The sequence below is a fragment of the Procambarus clarkii genome, chromosome 11, assembly GCF_040958095.1.
Source record: "Procambarus clarkii isolate CNS0578487 chromosome 11, FALCON_Pclarkii_2.0, whole genome shotgun sequence".
Classification (NCBI taxonomy): domain Eukaryota; kingdom Metazoa; phylum Arthropoda; class Malacostraca; order Decapoda; family Cambaridae; genus Procambarus; species Procambarus clarkii.
In genome coordinates, this window is record NC_091160.1 from 39,713,212 (window position 1) to 39,739,575 (window position 26,364).

General features: G+C 39.3%; 1 protein-coding gene across 1 annotated transcript in view; it reads left to right on the top strand.

Moving 5' to 3' along the window:
- Positions 1-26,364, top strand: part of LOC123758359 (Down syndrome cell adhesion molecule 4) — a 228,503-nt gene that overhangs the window by 179,538 nt on the left and 22,601 nt on the right. Inside the window, exons 41-43 of the mRNA XM_069323052.1 lie at positions 3,620-3,686; positions 4,183-4,452; positions 10,245-10,389. Coding sequence (XP_069179153.1) covers positions 3,620-3,686; positions 4,183-4,452; positions 10,245-10,389 — 482 coding nt within the window. The remainder of the gene's footprint in view (positions 1-3,619; positions 3,687-4,182; positions 4,453-10,244; positions 10,390-26,364) is intronic.

Here is a 26,364-nt window from a genome sequence, read left to right on the forward strand (position 1 = left end):
AGGGTGCATGCAGCAGCTGCGTTGTGTGCTAGGTTATGGTTGCTGCAATGCGATGGATTGGTTGCTTTGCCGGATGCCCCGAGACTGCCCCATTTTGGTTTTAGGGACACGGATAAAGGGTGGGAGTCGCTTCGACTTTGGGACCTTCCGCCCTTCCTTCCCCTTCTGTTGTGTGTCCGCCCTTCCTTCCCCTTCTGTTGTGTGTCCGCCCCCCCCCCCCCTGCTTCCGGCTCTGACCTGTCAGCGGGTTTGGAGGTGAGGCAGGGTCTAGTTGGTGTTGTGACTCGGGTGGTTTTGAGGGTGTCCCCTTCCTGGGTGGCGGTGGAGGCATTTGTGCCTGTTCCTCCAGCTAATGCATATTGATCTTACCAGTGGGCCCCCCTTCCTTAGTGATTTTACAGCTGCTCCCGGCTTTTTCTTGCGAGGACAAGGCTTTGGGGGGACGGCTCGGCTCCGGGGCCATGGTGTAGGGTTCCCAGGGCATGGGGAGAGGGTGGACTTGGAGGCCCCTGGGCCCCATTGGACCCCGCCTGGGTTTTTGTACCCTTGGATCGAGGCTTGAGTCACAAGGAGTGGGGTTTTCTTTTGCTCCCTCCTTGTATGTATTGGATTGGTATCTACCCCTCCCCGGGTTCCGTTCCTTGATCCCGTGTGTTCCTCAGTCCCATCCTTCCGGAGGTTTTCAGCTTCCTGCGTCCCATCACATGTGGTGTGGATAGTCCTTGCAGCTTACCTCCTGCGCAACCCGGGTTTTTGTTTGTGTATGATCTTCGTGTCTGTCCTGGGTTCGTTATGCAGTTCTGGAGTCGTCCTAGTTAACTTAATTGAAGTTATGACAACCATGGGGAGTAGACCTTCAAAACCAGTCCAGATTCTCGGTGGAGGAGATTTCAGCAAATTCAACTTCAATAATAAACAGATAAACTGGGAGGAAATAAACCAGGACTTCACAGAAATAAACTGGGAAGAACAGCTAGAAAATGCAAACCTGAACCAGTGCCTGGAAAAAATAAGCTCAGTAGCACTAGAAATATGTTCAAACCGCATACCTCTAAGAAAAAAGAGGAAGAGATGCAGATTGGAACGGGAACGTCGTTCTCTATATAGGCGAAGAAAACGAATCGCGGAACAACTTGAGAGTCGCACCCTATCTCAAGAACGGCGAAGAAGGTTAGGTAGAGAAATAGAAACAATTGAACGGAAGCTACAAGAATCATACAAAACCCAGGAGAGGCAAAGAGAGCAAAAGGCCATCAGTGAAATAGAAAGAAATCCGAAATATTTTTTCTCCTATGCAAAATCAAGATCAAAAACCACATCTAGTATCGGGCCCCTGCGAAAGGGAGATGGAACTTTCACCGATGACAACAAAGAAATGAGCGAGTTACTGAGGACGCAGTATGATTCTGTTTTCAGCGAGCCATTAAACAGACTAAAGATTGATAATCCAAATGAATTTTTCATGGATACGATACCAACATCAAATCATATATCAGACGTCACCCTATCCCCACTGGATTTTGAAGAAGCCATAAACAGTATGCCTATGCACTCTGCACCAGGCCCGGATTCTTGGAACTCCATATTCATAAAGAACTGTAAAAAACCACTATCGCAGGCCCTCCACATTCTGTGGAGACAAAGCCTAGATACTGGCGTTATTCCTGATATACTAAAAACAGCAGAGATAGCACCAGTTCATAAAGGAGGAAATAAGGCAGAGGCAAAAAATTACAGACCGATAGCACTAACATCGCACATCATAAAAATTTTTGAGAGAGTGCTAAGAAGTAAAATCACAAAATACATGGAATCACAGCAACTCCATAACCCCGGACAACATGGTTTCAGAACAGGGCGCTCTTGCCTGTCGCAGTTGCTGGACCACTATGATATGGCATTAGATGCTATGGAAGACAAACAAAACGCGGATGTAATTTACACAGATTTCGCAAAAGCTTTTGATAAATGTGACCATGGTGTTATTGCACATAAAATGCGTTCAAAAGGAATTACCGGAAAAATAGGCAGATGGATCTACAATTTCCTGACCAACAGAACCCAATGTGTAATAGTCAACAAAATAAAATCCAGCCCATCAACCGTGAAGAGCTCAGTCCCCCAAGGTACTGTGCTTGCTCCAGTACTTTTTCTCATCCTCATTTCGGACATAGACAAGAACACAACCTATAGCACTGTATCATCCTTTGCAGATGACACTAGGATCTTCATGAGAGTAGGCAACATAGAGGACACGGCGAACCTCCAGTCAGATGTAGATCAGGTCTTTCTATGGGCTACAGAAAATAATATGGTGTTTAACGAAGATAAGTTCCAGCTCATGCGCTATGGAAAAAATGAAAATATAAAAACGGAAACCACGTACAAAACTCAGGCAAATCATAACATAGAACGAAAAGGCAATGTAAAGGATCTGAGTGTACTCATGTCGGAAGACCTTACCTTTAAAGAACACAATAAAGTAGCCGTCACAACTGCAAGAAAAATGACAGGTTGGATAACAAGAACTTTTCACACTAGAGATGCTATACCGATGATGATACTTTTCAAAACGCTTGTGCTCTCTAGAGTAGAGTACTGCTGCACAATGACAGCACCTTTCAAAGCTAGAGAAATTACTGACCTGGAGAGCGTGCAGAGATCCTTTACTGCTAGAATCCACTCAGTAAAACATCTAAACTATTGGGACCGACTAAAGAGCCTAAAACTGTACTCCCTTGAGCGCAGGCGGGAGAGGTACATAATAATTTACACGTGGAAACATAATAATACATAATAATTTACACGTTCCCGCCTGCGCTCAAGGGAGTGCTTCGGGGAATTCATTTGGCAGTTTTGAGGATTTGGTCTTTTTGAACCAAGCAGTGATCTGTATTATTTACTGATTTACTGAATGCTTTCCTGGTGGGGTGGCAGAGTGTCAACAGGTCTCTGTGCCTCTGTGAAGGGACCAGGTTCTAGCGCTGATCCCCAGTAGGCCAAACAGAACCCTGCAGCTAATGTGACCTTGTAGTTTGTAGCCACCTTGGTTTCAGGGAGCCATCCAGTCTCACCCAGAAAGAGGCATTTCATTACATTCAATGCTGGATTTTTCATGTAGGACATGAAATGTAAGTGACTGATATACAAATCTGAATTAAAAATACAAACTGTGTGCATTACTAATATATTTTAAAACCCTGATTAGTTATTCTTTAAAAACTTGTATTGTTTTCTATATTTACACTTCAGTAAATGATATTTAATAGTATCTGTTATCAATTAATGTTATGTTTTAGAACCTGCATAGTTTGACCAATCATAATGCAGTCCCTGTGGTGTAGTGGTAAGACACTCGCCTGGTGTTTCACGAGCGCTTTGTCCTGGGTTTGTATTCTGGCCGGGGAGGATTTACTGGGCGTCAATCCTTAAATGTAGCCTCTGTTTACTCAACAGTAAAATGGGTACCTGGTTGTTAAACGATTTGTGGGGTCATATTCCAGGGAACATAGGATTAAGAACTTGCCTGAAATGCTATGCGTGCTAGTGGCTGTACAAGAATGTAAGAACTTTTCTATATATAAATAAAAATAAATAAATAAAGTTGTGTTTTTGACAGCAAAAAGAACCAGAGTACACCAAAGTGAGGAGAAAAGGCAGAAGAGACCCTCACGTAGAGAGCACAGGTATGTGGACATTTTCTTCAGGTGTGACATATTAGAAGATTAATGTTTTCATCTTGGTATGGTGTGTGATTGATGATAGGTAATGTTGGGTATATATTGTTTGTCAGCTTATAAATAATATGTCAGCAAGTAATAATTAGCAGCCTTGTTAAAGAGCATGTAACAATAATTTGACTTGCATCAAGCAGGTACTATCACTTAATGGCACAATTAACAGTGTTATAAATACAACAGTTATGAAAAATGTCTTCAAGTTTACCCAATAAGACATTTCTGACAATCTTACTCAATTAGAAGAGTTGTATATTCAGTATATGATAGTTTTTGTGGTCAAAGTTGGTCAGAAATACAGTATTGTTCTTTCTGAGAGTGTGTTTTTATGTGCACACTTTAGCTTCTATAAATATTGCCCCAAATGTCTAATATAATGAGTTTAGTATGTAAGTGTTATTTAGACCTTGCTATAGAGCTAAGTTACTATGGTCCTCCTTTGCAGAGTCTGACAACCTAGGCAGCACAGACTCTGAAGTGAAAAAAATTCTCTCTCTCCATATGCCCATTAGTGAGTATGATACTTTAGGGAGTGATTCAGAAGGTCCGGGAACGAGAGATTCTCCGCCAACCTTTGCCGAGTCTGCAGGCTTGGCGCATGCTCATATCCATGCCCACCCTGCCCACAGCAGCAGATCGTGTCCTGAGTCTGCTATAAGCCAAATTCGCAGTAGCACTGATATATTCAAACACCGAGTTAGGAGTAGACAACAGGGTAAGTTTGAATTGTTCCAGTGATACATAAACAAAAAAATACAGTACTTGAATGATAATTTATATTGTGAGCAATAGTAGGTTTTATTTTGTAATTCTGTTATTAAGATTTCAGCTGTTTCAAAATCCTTAAATACCATCCTTATTTGGAGTTTGGATACATTATATATATATATATATATATATATATATATATATATATATATATATATATATATATATATATATATATATATATATATATATATATATGATATATATAGTTTTCAGTTGCATATTGTCCAGGGGACCATTCTGGCTTGTTCGCATTTGTGTTCCTCACGTGTGCCCCTAAGAATGAGGTGATTTGGTAAAATGCTATGCCCAAGATAACTATCCGAGTGCCGGCGGTGGGGTGGTTCAAATAGTCTCGGCTATCACCTCATTTTGTCCGGTCGTGATGGTCAAGTGGATTAAGGCGTCTTGTACATACCAGTTGCGTTGCTTCTGGGAGTATGGGTTCGAGTCACTTCTGGGGTGTGAGTTTTCAGTTATATATATATATATATATATATATATATATATATATATATATATATATATATATATATATATATATATATATATATATATATATATATATATATATATACATATATATATACAAATACTAGACTCACAAATATGTGCTGTCAGGCAACATTAACTTTGTTCAGATTTACAAACCATTATAGTTATTTACAGAATGTACAGAGCTATGTTTTCAAAATCATTAAGATATTTACTCAGTGATATTCCTGTGATTATAGTACACTATAGTGTACTATATAATACACTATATGTACTATATAGTTCACTATATATACTATATATATAGTACACTATAGTGTACTATATAATACACAATATGTACTATATAGTACGCTAGTGTACTATATGTACAATATAATACACTAGTGTACTATATAGATATAATACTAGATAAAGTACGTTTACAATCATAATCCATTCCCAGAGACGCGTCGTCAACCAAAATGAATTTTCCCATAACAAATAACGTAAATTGAATTAATCCGTTTCACCCCCCCAAAAATATTAACTTGAAAATACATTTCATACCGAATAACACTCATTTTGTACTAGCTACAATACCGTTCTATATGTATATCTTACCTTGAATGAGGACTCTAGTTGGTGTGTTGAAGACAGTGAGGAGGAGGGGAGGAGAGGTGTTAGTGTTTGGAAGGGGGTCCCATTCCATTATAACAGCAGTGATGACATTTCTGGAGCACTCTCTTTCCTACATTTTGAAGGCATACAACTAGGACCTGCTTGTGGCTTACTGCTTGCTTATCTTACTAAGAATCTGTCTAGACACTTGTTTTTCCTATGTTTTAACACTTGTCTGTAGTGAGACATCACATTCTCACTATGAATGATCTCTTGTTTTCCCTTTATTATCATCCTCACAACTATTTTCTTAGGTTGAACTTCACCACTGACTTTCTTGGGACCTATGACGTGATATATATAATAAAAACTTTTATGTTAAAAAAAGCAAAAAACCAGCGTTGAATTTAATGAAACTCCATTTCCTGGGTGAGTCCCCGAGGCTCCCCGGCATCCCTCCCTCCAGTTGGCAGTGTTTTTTGTGCTCTTTGACATTCAGTCTAAGAACTGTAGGCTGGGTCGCCGGCAGATGGGTCTGAGGCTCCCCCTTTCCCCTCCCAGGGAGGGAGGGGGGGTTGCGCAGACAGCAGCGTGGTGACATCATGATGTCATGCTAGTTTGCTAATTTTTGTTTAGGGAGTTCTGTCCACCTGTTGAGCCTTTGATCACAATAATTTTACCAGAATAGGGTTTCGGGCACCTACCTTTCTGTGTTCCTGTCCCGGTCAATGGCAGACAGAATGCTCCCAACCACAGGGCGGTCTCTATAGGCCATTGCTTTTCGTGCTCTCTAGAGAGGGGCCAGGTTCTGGCTTGTGGTCCCCGGTAGACAAGAACTCCATGCATTGACTGACGCCAGAAAAATATACATATCCATTCAGCCTGGATAGCTCCGGGGAGCCGATGGGCTCCCCCCAGAAAAGCAGGCAAACAATGAAATTCTTCACAAAGAATTCGAGCACGGCTGCGGTCGTCACTACATGGGATAGACTTGTAAACAAACTGAGATGCCTCGCCCCGCGCCCCCAACACTATGTGCTCGTTCGACCCATACGTGTATGAACAGACATTGTCTTCCAAGTAAACCCGTCGTATATCAATTCAAATTTTACAACGAATTTGACATCATCAACCAAAAAATTCGTACTCTGGGGAACCTGTTAACTGAGGTTCCACAGTATTGCATGTAAAATTTAGAAATACAAATTCAGGCTGAGTGAATATGGGGCAACATTCTGCACCAACACAACACGTCTTTACAAATATCCCTACTGGATCGTGCAGGTGCATGGGAAGCACTGGTGAAATTCTCATTCATGCCACGAGTGATTACAGAACACTCACCCATATTTACTCAAAAGTATTTCCAAGCCCTACTTGGCATCAAAAAGACTGTCAAGTTGTGCTTATATAAAATTGCTAGTTCTTACATGGTCACTCTCCTCGACTGCCATCAAATGGCAACACCCTATGAAACTCTAGGTCCCCCAGCCTCATCTCTATTACAATCTGAAACAAATACAAAAACTCTCCACATAGGAAAATCAAGGGCTCAAGGGAGAAAACAGGAGCATCCAAGTGTCATTTTCAGAAAGTAGTTTTTGATATTCCTTCAAAATGTGATTTTGTACATATTCCACTTAGATGTTTACCAAGGCCAAAATAATTTGGAAGCAGTTATCAAGACAAGAAAACGTGAGAGCAAAAATTTAATGTGCTTTAGAGCCACAGAACAGGAAGAGCTTGGAGAGCTCTCCACAGAACTTGGAGAGCTGTCCAAGTGCACACTTTGACCCTGCAGCCAGGAAATCCTTGACAGGTATATGGTAATGAAGGTGTGGACGAATTGCCAGAAGCCTCAAGCTCAGATGTCAGAATAGAACATCTATGAGGAGTTTCAAGCTTATGAAGATCATTTACCTGGCAATACACATGTATCTGACTAGAGGCCTGGGAATAATGACATAAAGACAATAAAGAACAGTATGATAAATATGATCGCCCTTACAATAAACAAACCAGGCCTTAGGTAAGATAGGACCATATCAGACTGAAAAGGTCCCAACTTTAGTCATTATCAGGTAATCTATTGTTAGGATGGAAGCAGACAAACATGTCATTTATAACAGGTGATGAGCATAAAAGTGTAGAAACCAGTTCATTGCCTTCAGCCAGACAAAACCCAGGGAAAACACCTTACAGGCAAAGCTTAGCCAGTCTAGAAGTCTCAAGATTCTGATGGGATAGGTAGTGCAAACTCATGATCAACTTATGCAGAATTATATGAACATGTTTGCTGATGATGCTAAGTAGCTAAGCTACTAGAGATGATAAAAGACTTAAACGACTGTCATGCCCTTCAAGATGACCTAGACAAAATAAGTGTATGAAACAACACTTGGGAAATGGAATTCAACGGAATTCTGAGCATCATATGACAGAGTACTGGGAAGATGGGACACGATGAGCATGTCTTTCATCCTGTAACTACACTCGGATAATTACACTCTGCTAATTACAAAACGTCTTACAATGTGTGACATTGTGAAGACTGCAGTTGGGATTTTGGCTCATTGATCAAAAAGTTAAACTTACCTAACACCCTAGTTAAGAATCTTGAGATAACAGGCAAAGCCTCTGACTAAGAATTCAGATGAACCAATTGTCGAGGTAGACCCAAGACACTGATATCTTGGAGACTTAGGTCCCAGAAGACCACCCATGTAAATCAAGAAAAATTATCTTGGGAGTCAGATTTAGCCCAGATGGTAAAGCACATAAGTGGTAAGAAGTGTGACGTATCCTGAAGCACGCCAGTTCCTGAACCTCAGATAAAGGACCACATACCAATAGGCATCCTCAGATTCCAGGAAAATATCCCCAGTATGAGATAAGATTACCTTACAAATCACTGACAAGATTGTCATGCAGGCATCAATCCCTGACAAATCGAGGATCACTGTCTTTTATTAAGAAATATTTTCACCAGTGGAAAGAGCTAAGATGAAATAGAAAAGAATGTGTTACATCAGCCCTTGTCCAACTTCTTGTGAATAACCTAACCCACACATATGAAAGTGGCGATGTTTCGGTCCATCCTGGACCCTCATCAAGTTGTGAATGTGAGCATTAAAGATGGGGTAGGACAGGGGGCCATTAAGGGAAGGCACTCACTACCAGTTTGCCTACTTGAGTATCTAGACCAACTACCTTCAAGAAGCAAGAAGCAGCAATACGCAATCCTCCGGGTTCTCACGCCTGAGAAGGCCCATAAGCTGCTCCATAAGAATAGCTAAACACTCCTGCTATGAAACCAGATTTAAAGTAACAATAGGAAACATGAAAAGCACATGGGGAAACCATCTCATATCCTGGTCCAGTCAGCACTCGAGTAACAACAGATTAAATGCACCAACGATGGTAATACTCTGGCTGCAGATTTAGAAACTGTAATGACTTCAATATCTTCTTTTCATCCATTGGGGTTAGCCTTGCTGGGAATATTCCAGAGGCCCAGACAAATGTAATTACATATCTCACTGGAAGGTAACCTAGCACTATTATTCAGTGGATTACTAAGTACAGTGGAACCTCGGTTTACGAATGCCCCTATTTAAGAATTTTTCAAGTTACGATCTCAATTTCTTCATAAAATTTTATTTGGTTTACGAGCTTTGCCTCAAGTTGTGAGTTTGTTGATATATGTATGGGTTGACCGAGCATGTGGTTCCTGGTGGAATGGGCGACTGCAACTCGGTTCAACAGTGCCTCCCGCGTAGTGAGTCTCGCACATGAATTCTTTGTAAAGAATTTCATTGCTTTTTAGCATTTTTTGTTTTTAAACATAAAAGTAAATATTATATACCACACCATGGATCTCAAGAAAGTCGGTGGTAAGGTTCAACCTAAGAAAACAAGGATGACCGTAGAAGAAAAACAAGTCTCTATGAAAAAGTTCTTAGTGAGACAAACAAGCAGTGAGCCACAACCAGGGCTTAGTGGCATGCAGGCAAAACATAGGAGAAAGAGGGAGTACCCCAAAGAAGTCATCACTGCCTGGTGTTATAATGGAAGGGAGACACCCTTTCCAACACTAACACCTCTCCTCCTCCACCCTCCCCCCCCCTCCTCACCATCTTCCATGCACCAACAAAAGTCATTAATAAAGGTAAGTTAAAACTTGTACATACTATAGTACAAAATATTTGTGTTTATTATGTATGAAATGTACAGTATTTTGAAGTTAATATTTTTGGGAGTATGGAACGGATTAATTCAACTGACATTCTTATGGGAAAATTCGTTTTGGGTTATGAATTTTTGGGTTACAAGTCATCTCTGGGAATGGATTAAATTCATAAACGAAGGCACCACTGTACTACAGTGCTGCAATATTGCATAGACTTTTTTGTAGCACAAGTGCTAGTTTGTTATTATTCTTGACTATGCATTATTCTGGCCTTGAAACGCAGCAGACCTCACCTTAGTTATCTGCTAAATGATCCACTCAGGAAAGTTTTTCATATAGCTCAAAACATAATTTATATTTTTTATTTACAATTAAATCTAGAACTGACTATTTACTACAGTACTTGGTATTATTCTCTCTGAATTTTTCTTATCAACCTCCATTCATCCTAACAGAACCTATTAAGTCCCAAGAGAACAGCAGCTCATCGACCGACACGTCTAGTTCAGGTCGACGAGCACACCCGAGGAGGGGCAAGAAATCCACTAAAAGACAGAGCCGCTCTGCTTCACGCACAGGCTTTGAGGAAACTTCTTTCAGGTATGAGTTATAGTGGTTAATTTGATTTAGATTTATTTTCTTGACTCGTTGACAATTTTTGACATCCAGGCTCTTGATCACTTAAATTACATTACAATTCATAACCTTAGTACAATATATGTACTTACATGCCCATTAATGTCATCTTGTACTATATCAACATTTAACTTTCTTGTTTTTCTTTTGCAAATTTAAGGGTCTTAGAACTTGAATGTAAACAATTGAGGCATTATATTCTTTGATTAATGTCTTGCAAACTTATATAAAAAATAATTTCCATGGAAAATAATCTTACCTGATGGATGTACAAATTTGTCAAACGTTATTAATTTAAGTAAAATATATATAATTTTTAGTAGAATACGTTTCTTCTGTGTTATAGTCTTCTGAACATATAATATTAATTATTAATGTACCTCATGTATGCTGTGTATGTATATATGCATTAATTATTCAGTCATTCATTATCATTACTGTACCCTATTCTCCACGTGTGTGAGGCGGGCCATGCTTACTTAGCCCAGAGATAAATGGGGAATAATATGGTATATACATTACGTATGTATTATAATTTCCAGGGTGATGTAATGCTTCCCAAATAAACACATTATATTTATCATAATATTACATGTAATGATAATGAGTTAATTGCACATGCATGTGTTTTTATATTCATTAGTATGCATTTGTATGTGTGTGTGCTTGCAGGTTCTCATTTATGTGTGTATATGGGTGCATTATTCATGTATGCATGCATGTATACATGGGGTGCATTGTTTGTGTGCGTGCGTGCATGCGTGTCTTGCCTCTTTTTAAAGGGGCGGGTAGCATGTTAGGAACAGGGATCAACTAACTGCTGAGGCTAATCCACTCACAAAGGAGTCACAAAACACTATTACTCAAGGAAAAAAATTTTGAAAATGCAATTTTCTCCAAACTCTGGCCCATCAAACCCTTATCAAACAACTTGCCACCTAACCCTTACTCCTGCCACCAGGAGGCGCCCCAATCCACTCGGGGTACCAGTGAGGCGAACCCCTCTCTCTCTCGCCTGGTGCTGTCTTCAACGCCTGGGACCACTGCTTTATCGTTCAGATAAGTGGGCTAGCCTTCCTTTTGGATTTTAGTCCTAACGTTATAGGTACATGCTGTTAACGTTTTACGTGCATGTATGCTAGTCTCATTCCGTATTCCTTGCTATTTGCATCACTTTGGCTCTCATTTCAGGGTTCCCTTCCCTGGCAGTGCTAGTGAAGACTGATCACCACCCGAGTTTTTCTTCTTTGAGGTTTTCGGGGGTTCCACTTTTAGAAAAATTCCTGTTAAGTCAACACTGTCCCAGATAGTGGTTTGAGACTTACTGAAACAAGACCTGTTAAACTGAGGCTATAATAGTTAGTGTGCAGTCGTACTTTTATATACTTGTGGTGTTTACCTTCTGTGGGGGGGCAGGATCCAGTACCATGTGGTGTTAGTTTGTGTTTGAGCAGCAGCAGTGTACATTTGCTTCTGCCTGGTGATTTTACCCATTATATCATTCTATACTACCTTCCTAGTTTTTGTTGTGCATAAGGAGGTTTTGGTGGATCTTGTTCTTGTCTAGAGTTTTGTCCCCGAGATATAGAACTTTCGGCTCCGTGGGTTTTTCTTTCTCAGTTTGGGCTTTATCCTACTTGACGTCTCTCCGATGTTTACAGATTCTGGTAGGTAATTCAGTTTAATCTCTGTTCCATTAATTTTTTCAGATTCATTTCATTTTTTATTCCTAGGCAGCTCTTGCTGCTGTTTTGAGTGAGGCTGGGGTCAGAGTTTCTGTATTGGCGCAATTCTGTCGGAGTTTCTATGTGTTCTTTGCATGGGGCCCTGCTTTCCAGACTGTGCTTAGGTGGTGGTTTCCTTCAGTTCAACTGGTATGTTTGGGCCACAAGCAGTTTCTGTTTTTGTTTACCCATTTAACCTTCAAGTCTTGTTGTTTTCTGTCCTTTTACATTCCAGAACCTGCTCCCTTGTTTCCTTGTTGTATTTGTCTGGGAACCATATATGATCCCTCCATGATCCCTCTTCATCTTGGGATGGGGTGAGGGAATTTCTGTTTTTTCTTTGAGGCTTCTTCAAGTTCGTTTAAGTGTACCCCGTGTTGTGCATGACTTCTCTCTCATTTTCTATGCTTTGCAGTCAGGCAGTCATCACCTATACTGTATTTGGTTGATGTGGTTGTTTACATTCTCAGAGGGCACTACTGTGCTCAGCTGTTGGTACTTTGTTCGTTTGGTGCCTCAGCTCACTATGAGTGTCTTGGCCAGACAGGATGATGCCTGTTTGTGCCCCACCAGGATATCCCGGCCCACCAGGAGGAATGCCGTGACTCATCAGGATAAGTGTCTGTTTTAGTTGATGATCCTGGGAGTACTTCCACTAAAGTTTGGTCAGGAGGAATTGATTCTGGAGTTTTCCTCGACTTTCCCAAAAGAACCCTTTGAAGGGTTTGGGGAAATTATCCATGGCATGCATGAGGACCTTGGTTTCTATTTTGTTCTGGCTTTTAAATATCAGGTCAGAAGAGATTTTTCTTAGGATAGGGGGATTTCATGTACTGTATCTGCATTCCCAGTTTGAGCTCAGTTCTTCTTTGAATCCCTCCTCAATTGCACATTTTTGTCCTGTTTGCAAGAAGGATTATTCTCTTGTTGTGCAAGAGGGGTGCATCTTACTTTCTAGTCAGGTTTGGTGGGACATCTTGTTGTTCCTGCTGCAAGATGGGTCATACTTCTGATCTTACTTTTTTTTTATCTCTTCAAGTTTGGGACCTCTGCCGCTTCCAGAATGCAGTATCACATTCCTCACTTCCTCCTCTCTTTGGGGAAGAAAGAGTATGAATTCCAGAAAAATTTATTTTATGCATACAAAAATAAATTTTTATGCATCTTTATCTGAGGCTTTGGCAGTTTCATTTATAAGTTTCTTAATGCTGATAGCTTTGATTATAGTTAATTTCAAGGCCCATTCTTGTCCAGCAGATTTATTTACTATTTTTCTGTACACAAGTTATATGCTATATGACTACAAAATGAACGTTCCATTTTGAGTCTCTTTGCCAGCCTTGATTGCTGCCTTACCTCTCTTAAAGGAACTACCGGTACTGTACTTAAATTGTTTGTGCCATTTCTCATTGACTCTGTCAGATTTAGTTGTGGAATTCTTGCTTTCAGACAAGCTTCTTTGAGTCAGTTCCGGGAGGTCCCTTAGATGCTTTCATCTTTCATGGGAAAAATGTGGATCAGGTTCTGATTGCTATCATGAGAGAGGCTATCTAACCACTATATCTTGTGTTTTGGTAGAATCCATATTCCACTCACTCCCAGGTACTATTGTCTTTTATGCGTCTCCACTGGTTAGGTCTCATTCGGGAGATTAGGGCAGCCTGTATCACACTGTTGGAGACAACTCTATGTCTGTTGGCTCTATATATGGTTTTAAGAAAATGCCAGCTTTCATGTTAGGTTTTTGAGTGACCTAATCAGATATATTAGTTCTGCCTATATCGTCTACCTAATGGGTTAGGCTTCACCGAAGGCTTTGAAGGCTTTGAACTGCTTTTTTTCTGTCAGTGGCCTGTTTCTGGCACCGTAAGTATGGTTTTTACTTCTGTTACTTAGAATTTCACTTTGATAGTAGGTTCCTCGTTGGATTTATTGGGATTCAGTTCCTTGGAGTCTTATGCAGCCATTACTCAAATTATTCACTATGGGTTTGGGCTTTGTGTTTGATCACTGCCATACTTGCCAGAGTTGACAGTCTTGAATAAACTAGGAGATGTTCGTAGTATGGAATGTGTTGAAAAGTATTTATCTTTCTGCATCCAAACAGTACTTAGTAGATTCACTACCTCTATTGTGGTGTCTCATTTCAATCTCTGCCACAAATTATCTCTCTCCTAAATATTTGGCCTCTAGTTCTAACATTGATTCACATTCTTGAGGGATTTTGAAAGTTCTCATGGGTTGTCTCTTGTTTCCATATCATTTGAACTGAATTGTAGGTAGATGAAGTCTCCTTAGGTAAGCAAAACTTTTGGCATACCCCAAGTAGATCTGTTTGTGTCCATTGGGAATTTGAGTTATATTGTAATGTCTTCAGATTGTATGGCTTGCATTGGATGCACTTTGTCTCAAATGAAGCCAGTGAGAAACAGTCTACAGTAGTTATTTAATCCAATCTGATTTTGGTCCATAATGGTATAATTGGAGAGTTGTCAACTGCATATGTATTTTAGGTCCACTGCGGCTGGTCGATCCCCGATCCTATACAATATACTGTACATTCATTGTCCCCATCCAACTCCATCAGCTACTGGATATAGATGTGGATTCTTCCAAGCTCTTTTCCAATCTACATGTGTGGAGTATTTAGGCTGAATCTGGCACTGTATGTATGGAGACCAAGTGGCAGAAAAATTCTTGTCCACTAGCTTCAAGATTCCTCCAGTTGCCTTAATGATGGGGTGTGGTTTTCGTTCAAGAGGTTTCTGGCTGTTAGCCACTCATCTCTAATGTCAATTTCTTTGATTATATTTTTCCTGACGTGGTTTTTGCCTTCATGTCACCTTATTCTTAGCACAATTTCATATAATTTGGAAAAAGGAATGTCAGTGGTCCATGCTGAACTTCTTGGTTTCAGGGAGAAGCTATATTTTGCCTCGGGAAGCAACTGAATGACCGGCTCAGAAAGGAGGGTTTAATTTACACTTAACGCCTTACATTTTATCAATAGAGTGGTGGAAGGTTAAAATAGATTTGTTCATCAGGTTAAAATAAGTTTCGGAAGGCTGTGTGTGCTGTAACCACTGGTAGCTTTATAATTATTTACAATCAAATTTACAAAGAAGACAGATGTCACATGCTTAGCTTTACAATACAGTACTAGATGATAATACTGTACCACAAAATTTTGGATAAAAGAAAGAGGTGGTATAAATCTAGCTTAGCTCCTATTACTTCAAATGGGTAATCTCTTGCAAAAAAATTAGTGTGTGTGGATGAGTGAGGAATAAATATTTGTATATTCATTATTCTATTTTATGTACAAGTGAGATGAACTTGCAGAAATGAAATTTCTTCTATTAATGCAAGTGTGTATACATGAAAAGGAAATTTTGTTTCATGCTGTCTGGGAATATTTGGCATTTTAAAACTTTGTTACATCGTCATAAGATTCACAAATGGCACAGCAGCTTTCACAGCACCTAAAAATATGGAAAATATCAGTAAGCAATTTTACCCCTCAACATGCGGCAGTCATCCAAATTGTCACCTCACCTGTGCGGATAAAATAATTTGTTCTTATAGAATGGTAAACTCGCATGTAAAAAGTAAGGAAAAGGCCCCACCTAAAAAAAGTATATTTACATCTTGTGGTTTTGTAAGGTGTACATGGTAGCCATTTGGTGGGGCGAGTGTGAGCGTTAACACTGGATGCGTGCTGTAGTTTACCGAGACAGGCTACACTGGGAGGAATAAAAATGTTTTTCTTTGATGGCTTTTATGTTTGTTACTTCACTAATTAATTTGCATAATGTAGTATGTTTCAAATAGCTTGGCTTAAGTACACTACATATAATTGACAAAAACAGTGATTGAGTGCCATATTTAGGCCTATGATATAATATAAACACACAAACCTATTTCTGGCACAGTTCAAAGAAAGTCTTACAACCTGCTCCTTTTCTTGAATTCTGTCTGGAAATGTTTACAAGTCAACATTTAGCATACAGTAGATGGCATATAAAATAAGACATTCGATAACATGATTCATCATGTACATTTATATACAAACCATAATGGCCAACATATTTAATAATTTGTGTAATTAACTAACAATATTCATTGACCATGGATAATGTGTCTTCTGAAGCATCCTGTATTATAATCATATTTGTCATTGGTAATATAACTGGGCACTAATAATGAGAATCAGCAAATGACAATAATCGCAGTGCTCCAGTCCATCAGATGACGATGACCGCATGTTGGGGGTTAACCCAATATTATGCTAAATAAGATTTTATTTTCCAAGAATCCAGCAAACTACTGTACAAGATGTCCCCAACTTGTGAACAGGATGCATTCAGAAAGGTATAAAAACTAGAGGCGGCGGCAATGAAAGGCGGCGATGCATGGGCACTGGTGAACCATCAGTGCAAGTCTTCTTGTCAGTCATTATTGAGGCATTTTCCTCTATAAACTGAAATAGTGCATTATAAATGCAACTTCAGAAATGGGTTGTATAGTAGAACATAGGGCTAAAATGGGAGTTTTGAGCCTGTTCATACGATTGGATGTTCATAAGTCAGGGACCTTCTGTACTGTATAGGGAAGTGCCTGTATGTCTCACAGACTTTTCAGTAAAATATTTCTGCAGATTTGTTTAAATTGTGCTATATTTTGTGTGGGTGTGTGTGTCAGTCATTTATAATATGATATAAATAGTTGTCATTCATTCTTCAATTTTTTTATTTAAATATTTCTTTCAAGAATCTTGACACAGCTATTGCCTTTTTTATTACATATTTCACCCGCTGATTCTTGCTTTATAAAATCTCATGCTACCATTAATGCTGGGATTGACTTCTGTTCGGTTCGACAATTCTCTCTCAGGCCAATCAAGTGAGCAGGTTGCCTGGAGGTGTGGAGGAGGCCGGCTGTGTGGGCGTGAGACGGGCCTGGGCGAGGTCAGTGCCTCCTCCCTCTTGACTCCTCAAACTACTACTCCTCTTATTGTAATTCCTACCTCACTGCTCTTTTTGTTTTTTGTTTTTCACTTGAATCCCAAACCCCTTCTCATTTGCAGCACCAGTGACATTTTTCTTTTATGGAAAGTCCCCACTTTATATGTTCTCTTCACTTGTTCACCTATTAACTGGTATTCACAGAGATCTTGTTACAGTGCACCAAACCCAACACATCCACCACCACAATTATTGAACTATCCATCATCTTTGTTGCTTCTTAATATATTACTCAAACATTTACCTCTCATTGATTAACACAAAATCTGTGTTACCTCATCTGGTAAGGATATGCAAACGTATTACCGTATTTGCCCGCGTTTAAGATGCACTTAATTTATAAGGACATTTTATGGAAAAATATTTTATAATGTTCCATCATACATTTATTGAAAGTGATGTTCAAGTTGTTTTACTGGGGAAACACATGATTTTGTGCATGTAAAACAGTATACTGTATACTGTACTTGGTGATGGACGGAAAACATGCGTCCTTTCTGCCGACAAATACGGTATGTTTCCTTTCATCGTATATCATTATCCTTCTCAGAAATGCATGTTAGTTTGTTTATTGGAACCTCTAGCACTTAGTCACACATGTTATTAGTCATATACTTTTACTGTTTGTAGTTCAATAATATACACAGTTCATTTCTCTCCTAATTACTATTCTTGAAATGTATATTAGTTTCTTCAGTATTGTGAGACCTGGTCACAAACCTCACTGCATCAGAGTACGTGCAGTACTTCACCATGCCATACATTGTCACAAAGAGCCACCCCCCTCAATGTTTCTCCCAACAACATGCATGATATGGCTGTATGAGTCCCAGCAATTGTACTCTGATGGATGCATCCACTTTGTATGTTTTATGTCACATTTCCCCAGTTGATGGGTTAAGCTACTGTACAGTACTTTATTTAATAGTTCTGCATTGCTATTGGCATTTTTTCCATGTTCTGCTGATCAGTTTTCACCATTAAATTATATATTGTAAGTTTGTGTTATTTAAGCTCATGGAAATGTTTACTTAGAAGAGGGGTTTATATTTTTTACACTATTCACACAATTATTCCCACTTAAAATATTCATAACTGTTTGTTAATGTAATAGCTGAAGGTAATTTGGTAGTTGAATTGAGCAGCCAAAGGTAATTTAATTTAATGAAATATAAAATGCATTGCTTCAGTCACTATATCCTTTGATGTTTGCCACTGTTACCCCGAGCTGCTGCATTTGGTAGCCTTCTACAATAAAATGTGCTGTCTCGCTCTAGACAAGGATCATGAACAGTCAGGCAGGAGGCATTCATGGCACCAGCACCACAGGGAACTTTTCACACAGTTCTTGCAGGGGACACTAATGGTACTAGGGGTCACTAGAGCCACAGAGGTGCATTCCACGTAAACTAAAAGCTGCGAGAGAGATATTTCCTGTAATCACTTGTGTTTAAGCAAGGTTCTGTAGCTAACAGCCCATTACTTATGAATCTTCTGCTGCCACCAGATGACAGCTCTTACTATAATATGGTCTCTGGGCTTCCTACTCGTCATATTCATCCTAACTGCATACAACGTAGGGTAAGCAGGATGGGACCAGAGAGTTATGCACATCTCTTTTATAGTGGGAGAATAAATAAACATTGGCTTATTCTTTTATTGTAATAACATTTCACATGTTAGTATAAAGGCAAGTATTTGTGTGTCTGTGTATTGATTATCCAGTTTGCCCAATGTTACACAGCAGTGGCCAAGCTCTCAAGAGCGTCCCTACTTCCATTATGGTGGCTCTTATACATAGTACCATAGGTGTTTGTAGCTGTGCATTGATATTGATCCTTTGTTTTTTACATCCTGTGTAGCATGCAGACTATTTTGGTATCCCTAGATCTTGCTTAGGCCACTGACTTGGTTTCTCTCCCCATCTGGGTTTCTCTCTTGTCAGTAGTAAACAAGACAAGGTTAAAGTAAGCCAAGAAACCTGCACCTTTGCTCAAACTCTTGCTTTGGGGGCAGGAGATCTAGTGACCTATTTTAGGTTTGGCAAAATGACTTGGCAATTTAACAAGTGGTAAAACTATGCCTGGTGAGCTATATTAAGGGTGACAAATTAAATTTATTGACCCTGTCTTCTTCATTCCCTGCTAGGTACAAGGTCATTTTCACCATTGTCATGTGGGTGGATGCCTTGTTCAAGCCCTTGTCTCTGTGTACATTACATGCTCAGGGTTTGAGTGTTAAAATATCATCTCTGGTGCTTCCAGTTAAAAGTTTTTACTACCTCATCATAGGAGTCTCTTCATTTTTATGGGATCTTGTTCTTTTGTTGACTCATCTCTCAGTTACCCTTTCAAGACATGCCATTCGAAGTTATATCTTGGATGCTTCACCATCAGGTGCTCTGTTTCACGGGTTCATTTGCAAAGCACCCGGATTTCCATTTTTTACCTTTAATTGTGGGGCCCAGAGGCTTCAAGTTTTCTTCATGTAGATGGGCAGAGGTATGAGGATGAAAGCTGGAGGTATAGTACCACCATTTTTCATTGAAGCTTCTGTTGGAACTTCTGATCTCCCCTTCTTTTCTTTAGATGGTTGGCTCTGTGTTTGCTGTGTTAACAGGAGGCTTCTCTTATCAGATTGCTTCCTGTCGTCACATCTAAAACAGTATTGCTTCTGCTCCAACTCCATTGGCAGAGTACTGAGGCAGGCTCTTCCTCTCCTCTGGTCATTGTGATACTCATATCTGAAGCGTTGAATGAGGATTTGGGTTTTTACTTTCTCTCTTCATGGACTTGGGTTACTAACCATGATGATGTCTAGCTGCAGGTGGATGGCTTATTGTATCCTCCTTTGCACCTTCTGGTAGAATGATTTTTATTTAAGTCTTAAGAACAGTTTGTTATGCACAAAGGAATATTAACCGGCTCTTGTGTGTCCTTTGTTTTATCTGCTTACTGTTTTGAATGAAACCTTTATCAATTGTAGTCTGGGTTTGTGGCTGTTGTCTGGCAATAATACTGAGCCATGATTCCTCCTGGCTTGTGAGCAATATCTTATTACAGTGGTACCTCAACTTATGAATCTAATCCGTCCCAGAGACAGGTCGTAACTCTAAACAAATTTTCCCGTAAGAAATAATGTAAATTGAATTAATCCATTCCACACTCCCATAAATATTAACTTCAAAATACATTTCATATATAATACACACACACACACATATTTTGTACTATAGTATGTACAAGTTATAGCTTACCTTTATTGATGACTCTTGTTGGCATATGGAAGACAGTGAGGAGGGGAAAAGGAGGAGGAGAGGTGTTAGTGTTTGGAAGGGGAGTCCCCTATCATTATAAAATCAGGCAATGATGACTTTTCTGGGGTACTCTCTCTCCTACATTTTTGCCTGCAGACCACTAACTAGGACCTGGTTGTGACTCGCTACTTGCTTGTCTTACTAAGAATCTGTCTAAAGACACTTGTTTTTCCCTACATTTTAAAACTTGTCTGTAGTGAGACTATCACATTGTCATTCAAAAGGTCAATGTAACGGCCTGCTACAGCTTTATTTGGGTGAGTTTTTTAACAAAACTTTGCAGTTCTACCCATACTTCATACATTTTCTTAATGAGGAAAGGACATCCTCTACTGCCTCTACTCACAACTATTTTCTTAGGTTTAACCTTACCACTGACCTTCTTGGGACCCATGGCATGATATATAATAATTACTTTTATGTTCATAACCAAACAAGCAGAAAAACAATAAAATTCTTTACAAAGAATTCAAGCACGATCGTCACTAGGCGAGAGACACTGGTAAACTGAAACGCGCCACGCTCTCCGTCAACCCATATGTGTATTAACAAAGTCGCAAGTTGAGGCTAAGGTTGTAAGTTGAGTCAAATTTTTTGACGAAATTGGGGTCGTAACTCAAAAAATTTGTAAGTAGGGGCATTTGTAAATCAAGGTTCCACTGTATTTTTAGAAATTGGTGGCTGTATTCTTGCAGATACAGCCACCAATTTCCAAAAACTTGGAAGGCGCATCCATATTTCCACCAAGCCGTGACAGAGTTTTCAGGGCCCGTAGACTGACCACTACGGGAAGCCCGGGCAAGGTGTTGCTAACTGGTTAAGACCCAAAGCTAACAAGGGGAAGATCAAAGCACTGAAACCCCTGCGACGTGTACAAGCACCGGGACCTAGCAGAGGGCCACCAAAATAATAGAAGTGGAACTATAGCCACACCAGGCAGACCCCCTACCAGGCAAAAAAAACAAACAAAAAACAAAAGAAAACCCCTGGCAAAGATACAATGTCCCCAGAGGAAACAAGAACTGGCTGCTGCATAGGTAGGCAGGCTGCACAACACCTTGATGCTCCAACCAGCATGATACCATTCCCTACCCAAAGCCAAACAAGGGCCAAGAAATCCCAGCTGGCACCAAGGGTGGGATAAATGCTGAGCAGCAAAAACCCTTACGGAAATGGTTTCCCGAACGCACAAGGAAAGGGAACCCTAACCCGCAAGGACAGTACTCACAGGGAGCTTAGGGAAGGATGCCCCTAAGCGCATGCAGCCCAGGCACTGATGAGGACACCTGGCCACCACACAACAACACTGCAGAGGTCCCCATGAAGGGAAAACCCCGCCTAAATCGAGACCAGAGAAGACCTCCGCCCCAGACCACATTAGCTAACAAACTTGAGTGCTAGGTAGTCAGCATGGGGAGGTCTGGGGCTCACCAGTGGAGTGTGACTTTTGCTTGTTTCCTTGGGATTGGAGAGAGTTCTGCTTCTCTGTTCGGTTTTTCTTTGTATTTTTCTTACCATGTACAATACAATACAATACAATTTTATTTAGGTAAGGTACATACATACAATAAATATTTACAAGGATTGTTTGACTTATAGGTATAGCTAGTACATACAATGCCTAAAGCCACTATTACGCAAAGCGTTTCGGGCATGATAAACTTAAATGACAAGCTTAATACTAATTGAGCATAATGAGTAGAATGAAAACAAGAAATGAAAACATAGATGAAAAAGCAGCACAAATACAATTATGTCGACAAACAGCGCTCTTTAAAGAAAAAAACAGACATGGTTGACAATAGAAGGGTAAGGTAGGTTACAGGGAATTTATTAGGTATAGCTTCGCTTTTAACTTAAACTGGTTGAGAGAGGTACAGTCTTTAACATGGTTGGGAAGGTCATTCCACATTCTGGGCCCCTTGATTTGTAGAGCATTTCTAGTTTGATTAAGTCGTACTCTAGGAATATCAAAACTGTATTTATTTCTGGTGTGATGCTCATGGGTTCTGATACAACCTTCTATGAAGCTTTTGAGATCAGGATTGGCATTATAGTTTAGCGTTATAGTTCTTACCATGTTGGGTAACCCAACATGGTAAGAAAATAACAGAGGCATAACATGGTAATTTGTTATGCCTACCTTTCTGGGTGCCAAACCCCAGTTGATGGCAGATAAGGAAAACCCCCAACCACAGGGGGGGAGGGTTCCAGGGCCATTGCTCCCTGCAACCTCTCTCAGGGGGGCCAGGTTCTGGCTCATGGTCCCCAGTAGGTCAAACTCCATAGACTAATGCCCCAATCTAATATAACACACATTAGCTCGATAGCTCCAGGGAAACAAAGGGGCTTCCCACTGAAAGAATATGTTGTACAGTATATGTAAAGATATTTTCTTGGCTTTCAGCTATATAAGCCATGACCTGTTAGGACATGCCTGAAGAAACACACTAGGTGTATACAATATTAATGAGATTTACACACCAATTTTGTTTGTTACAAAACCCATTGTAATTTCCTATAAATATTTAAGTAAATAAGTAAAGATGGTGCACTGTAATACCAATAGGTAGAATCTTTGACAAATACTATCTCATGAGCTGGGTGACATTAGTCTGACAATATCACGGTATGTGTGCACTCTAATGTTGGGTCTCAGGCCCAAATTCCATCATACTAGTAATAATATTATCACTATACAGTATTTCATATGTTTGTGCAATGTTTATATTTAAACCTTTATATAAACCAAGATGTAAAAAAATTCAGAGATGTTAATTCAATACATAATTCAAATCAGTGCTCCTACATAATAACGCAAGAGTGTGAAATTACCTAAGCCAGCCTTTATTTGTGATTGTATAGGTGGGTTATGATTGGTCATTACCATGTTAGTGTTGAATGGAAAGAAGACTGAGCACACGTGCAACATCAATATGCAGTAAACTCTGCTAAACAATATGTGAATACAAATATAGCCAGAACATGCAGGATATATACCCCTATTAGTTTTCACAAATGCAATCTACACAAGTTCTGCATTTTGCACTACTGTACTGTGTATATGTACTGTACAGTATGTACTGTATATGTAATTACATCAGTGTAGTTACAGGACGAGAACTATGCTTGTGCTGTCCCGTCTTCCCAGCACTCTTTATCATACTGTATAATGCTTTGAAACTGCTGATGGTTTTAGACTCCACTACCTGTTCCTACTTTATGTTTCATGTTTCATGAAACAACAATGTTTCACTTAACGTGTTCCAACCATCTACTACTCTGCAAAAGTGAACTTTCTAATGTTTTTTCAGTAGCTTTGTTTCTTCATTTTGAACTTGTGTCCTCTTGTTCTTGAAATTGCAGTTTTCAAAACTGCTTCTTTGTTAATTTTGTTGATACCAGTCATGGTATGTTTGTTGGATTGATATTTGTTATATACATTACTGTAGTGTATCATGGTACGTCCGAGGAGAACTCACCATTTTCATAAGGATTCTACACTTCTGTATAAACAATAAAGACAGGTTTTCATACTCAAGCCTTGATTCCAGCAGCAAAAAGTTTGTGCCCTTCACAGATCACACTTGTGCACTTACATGAATATTATTCTCGTGCCCTTACACAGTAAATACCAGCACTTTAGGCTTAGTTTTCTTATACCGGCAATGATATTTCTGATAATTTCCTTATACTGTATGTTCTGGTAGCATCCAGGCAACATCAAGTTTACGACAATAGTGCCTCCATGTTGCAAACAAATGCAACTCAGCCTGACCAACACCTGCTACCATATTTGTACAAGAACACACAATTCATGAAATAAAACACAGCAGTTAAAAGTAAAAAAATGGACTGATAATATTTGATTAAAAAAAAAAAAGACCACCACATGAAATTGTTAATATATGGTAAACAGTTTTAGTTTGAACTAAGATGCATACTTGTTGTTTCTTTGTGATGACATTCTGTATGACTGATTTGCTGTTTGGTTGCTAAATTGGCAAGCTTGTATGGAAGACTGACTAGACTATTGATTTTTCTCATTGGCTGGTAACACATTGGTTGACTAACCATCTCTGTTGCCCAGAGAGGATGGTTGGTGTGCTGGTTCAGAGGAATTCTGTAAAGGTATTGGTCAGGTGCAATGCTCCCCCATGAGACAATAAGTTTATCTTATGTCATTTCAAGAATATCATTAGGCCTTTTATTATTGGTGCTTCAGGAAACACATGTCATTATCCTATTTGCGTTATTTTTTTAAATTTCTACAGCACTCTGTGAAACATGGTAAGCAGATGGGTGCATGATGCATGTGTTTATTATGTTTAGAACTGAAGAAATATAGGGGTTGCAGACTTGCAGTATCTCTTGTGCATTTATTTTACTAAGGGTGAACCATTATACATAAACACATGTACAGTGCTCACTATTATACTGTACAGTGTTTTACTGTAAGCACTCAACATCCCAGCTACAGGGCAGGCTACAGTAAGGTAGGTACACACTTGAACCTAAATGTCCAGACCTACTGTTTTACTATTTGAAATAATATATATTTGCCTTAAATTCATGACGATTTTGTAACTTATTTTTAAATATATACAGGATAATACCTTCGCTGACAAATATTGACTTTTTTGGAGGGATCAAAAGGCATATTTAAAGCTACCATTTTTGTTTCTTTTACAAAAAAAAGGGGGGGGGGGGAATCGACTTTTATGTGCGATCGAGTACTACATAAAGATATATATGGTATTTCAGTGTCACTGATTTGTTTTTTCCCTGTTTTTGTGCAATAAAATTATTCAGTAGTGTGTCATTTAATTTAAGAAATTTGTATAATAAAATGTGTGGAACATTGGTATGCTCAAATACCATCCTGTCACTAATATGCACACCATATTATATTCTTAGAACAATAAAATATACTGTTTTTGTTATTTCACTACACATACACACATATATAAATACATTTTTATGCACCATTATTTACCGCTAAGCAGTTCTGGTGGGTGTAATAATCTTGTAACCAGTGATCAGAGTTCAGCCTTTTTGCATGAAGCTGTAACTCCAAGCATTGAATATATTTTATATTTGCTCTATATTTGAATGCTTTCACCGTGGGTTTTTTTTCAAGTGCAATGATGCATTGGGCTATGAATAATGTTATTTGTATCACAGAACATGTAGAGCATAGGTATATACAGATATATTCATCTCACTAATATGTTGCAATATTATATTCTTTTGACAACAATACATACTATTTTGGCTGTTATTACACCATATACACATGTTATATACACAGACAACAATGTGCTTTCTGGATACCTCTCAACTGGATATGCCGGCTATCCATTTCGAGTTTGTTCAAGTAAAAATGTGCGATGAAGTGGAGTGTGAAAGTGGTGTAAGTACTTGAACATCTGGACGTACCTCATCAGGCTGTCAAGCTAGACAAACTGGAATTCTTCACAAATTGTCAGACTAGACAGACGGTCAGGATGAACAGGCTGCACAGATTGCCAGACAGGAGAGAGAACACTGAACAGACAGATGATCACACACCAAAGGAGCATGTTAGTGATTTTAGGAGGATAGGAAAATATGAGAAAGACAAGAACTGCCCCTTAAGGGTGACGTTTAATGGAGTGAAGTATATGACAGAAGTGCTTCGGAATACCAGAAAACTGCAATGTGATGAGGATGACAAACTTTATTCAATAAGACAAGACCTCTCAAAGGAGGACAGAGAAAAGCTGAAAATATTAAATACGCTATGTGATATAATCTAGTAGAGAATGGGGACAGTGAAACAGTTGTTAAACTCGATTTCAAGAGAGGATGCTATGGGGAACTTGGAAATTTTTTT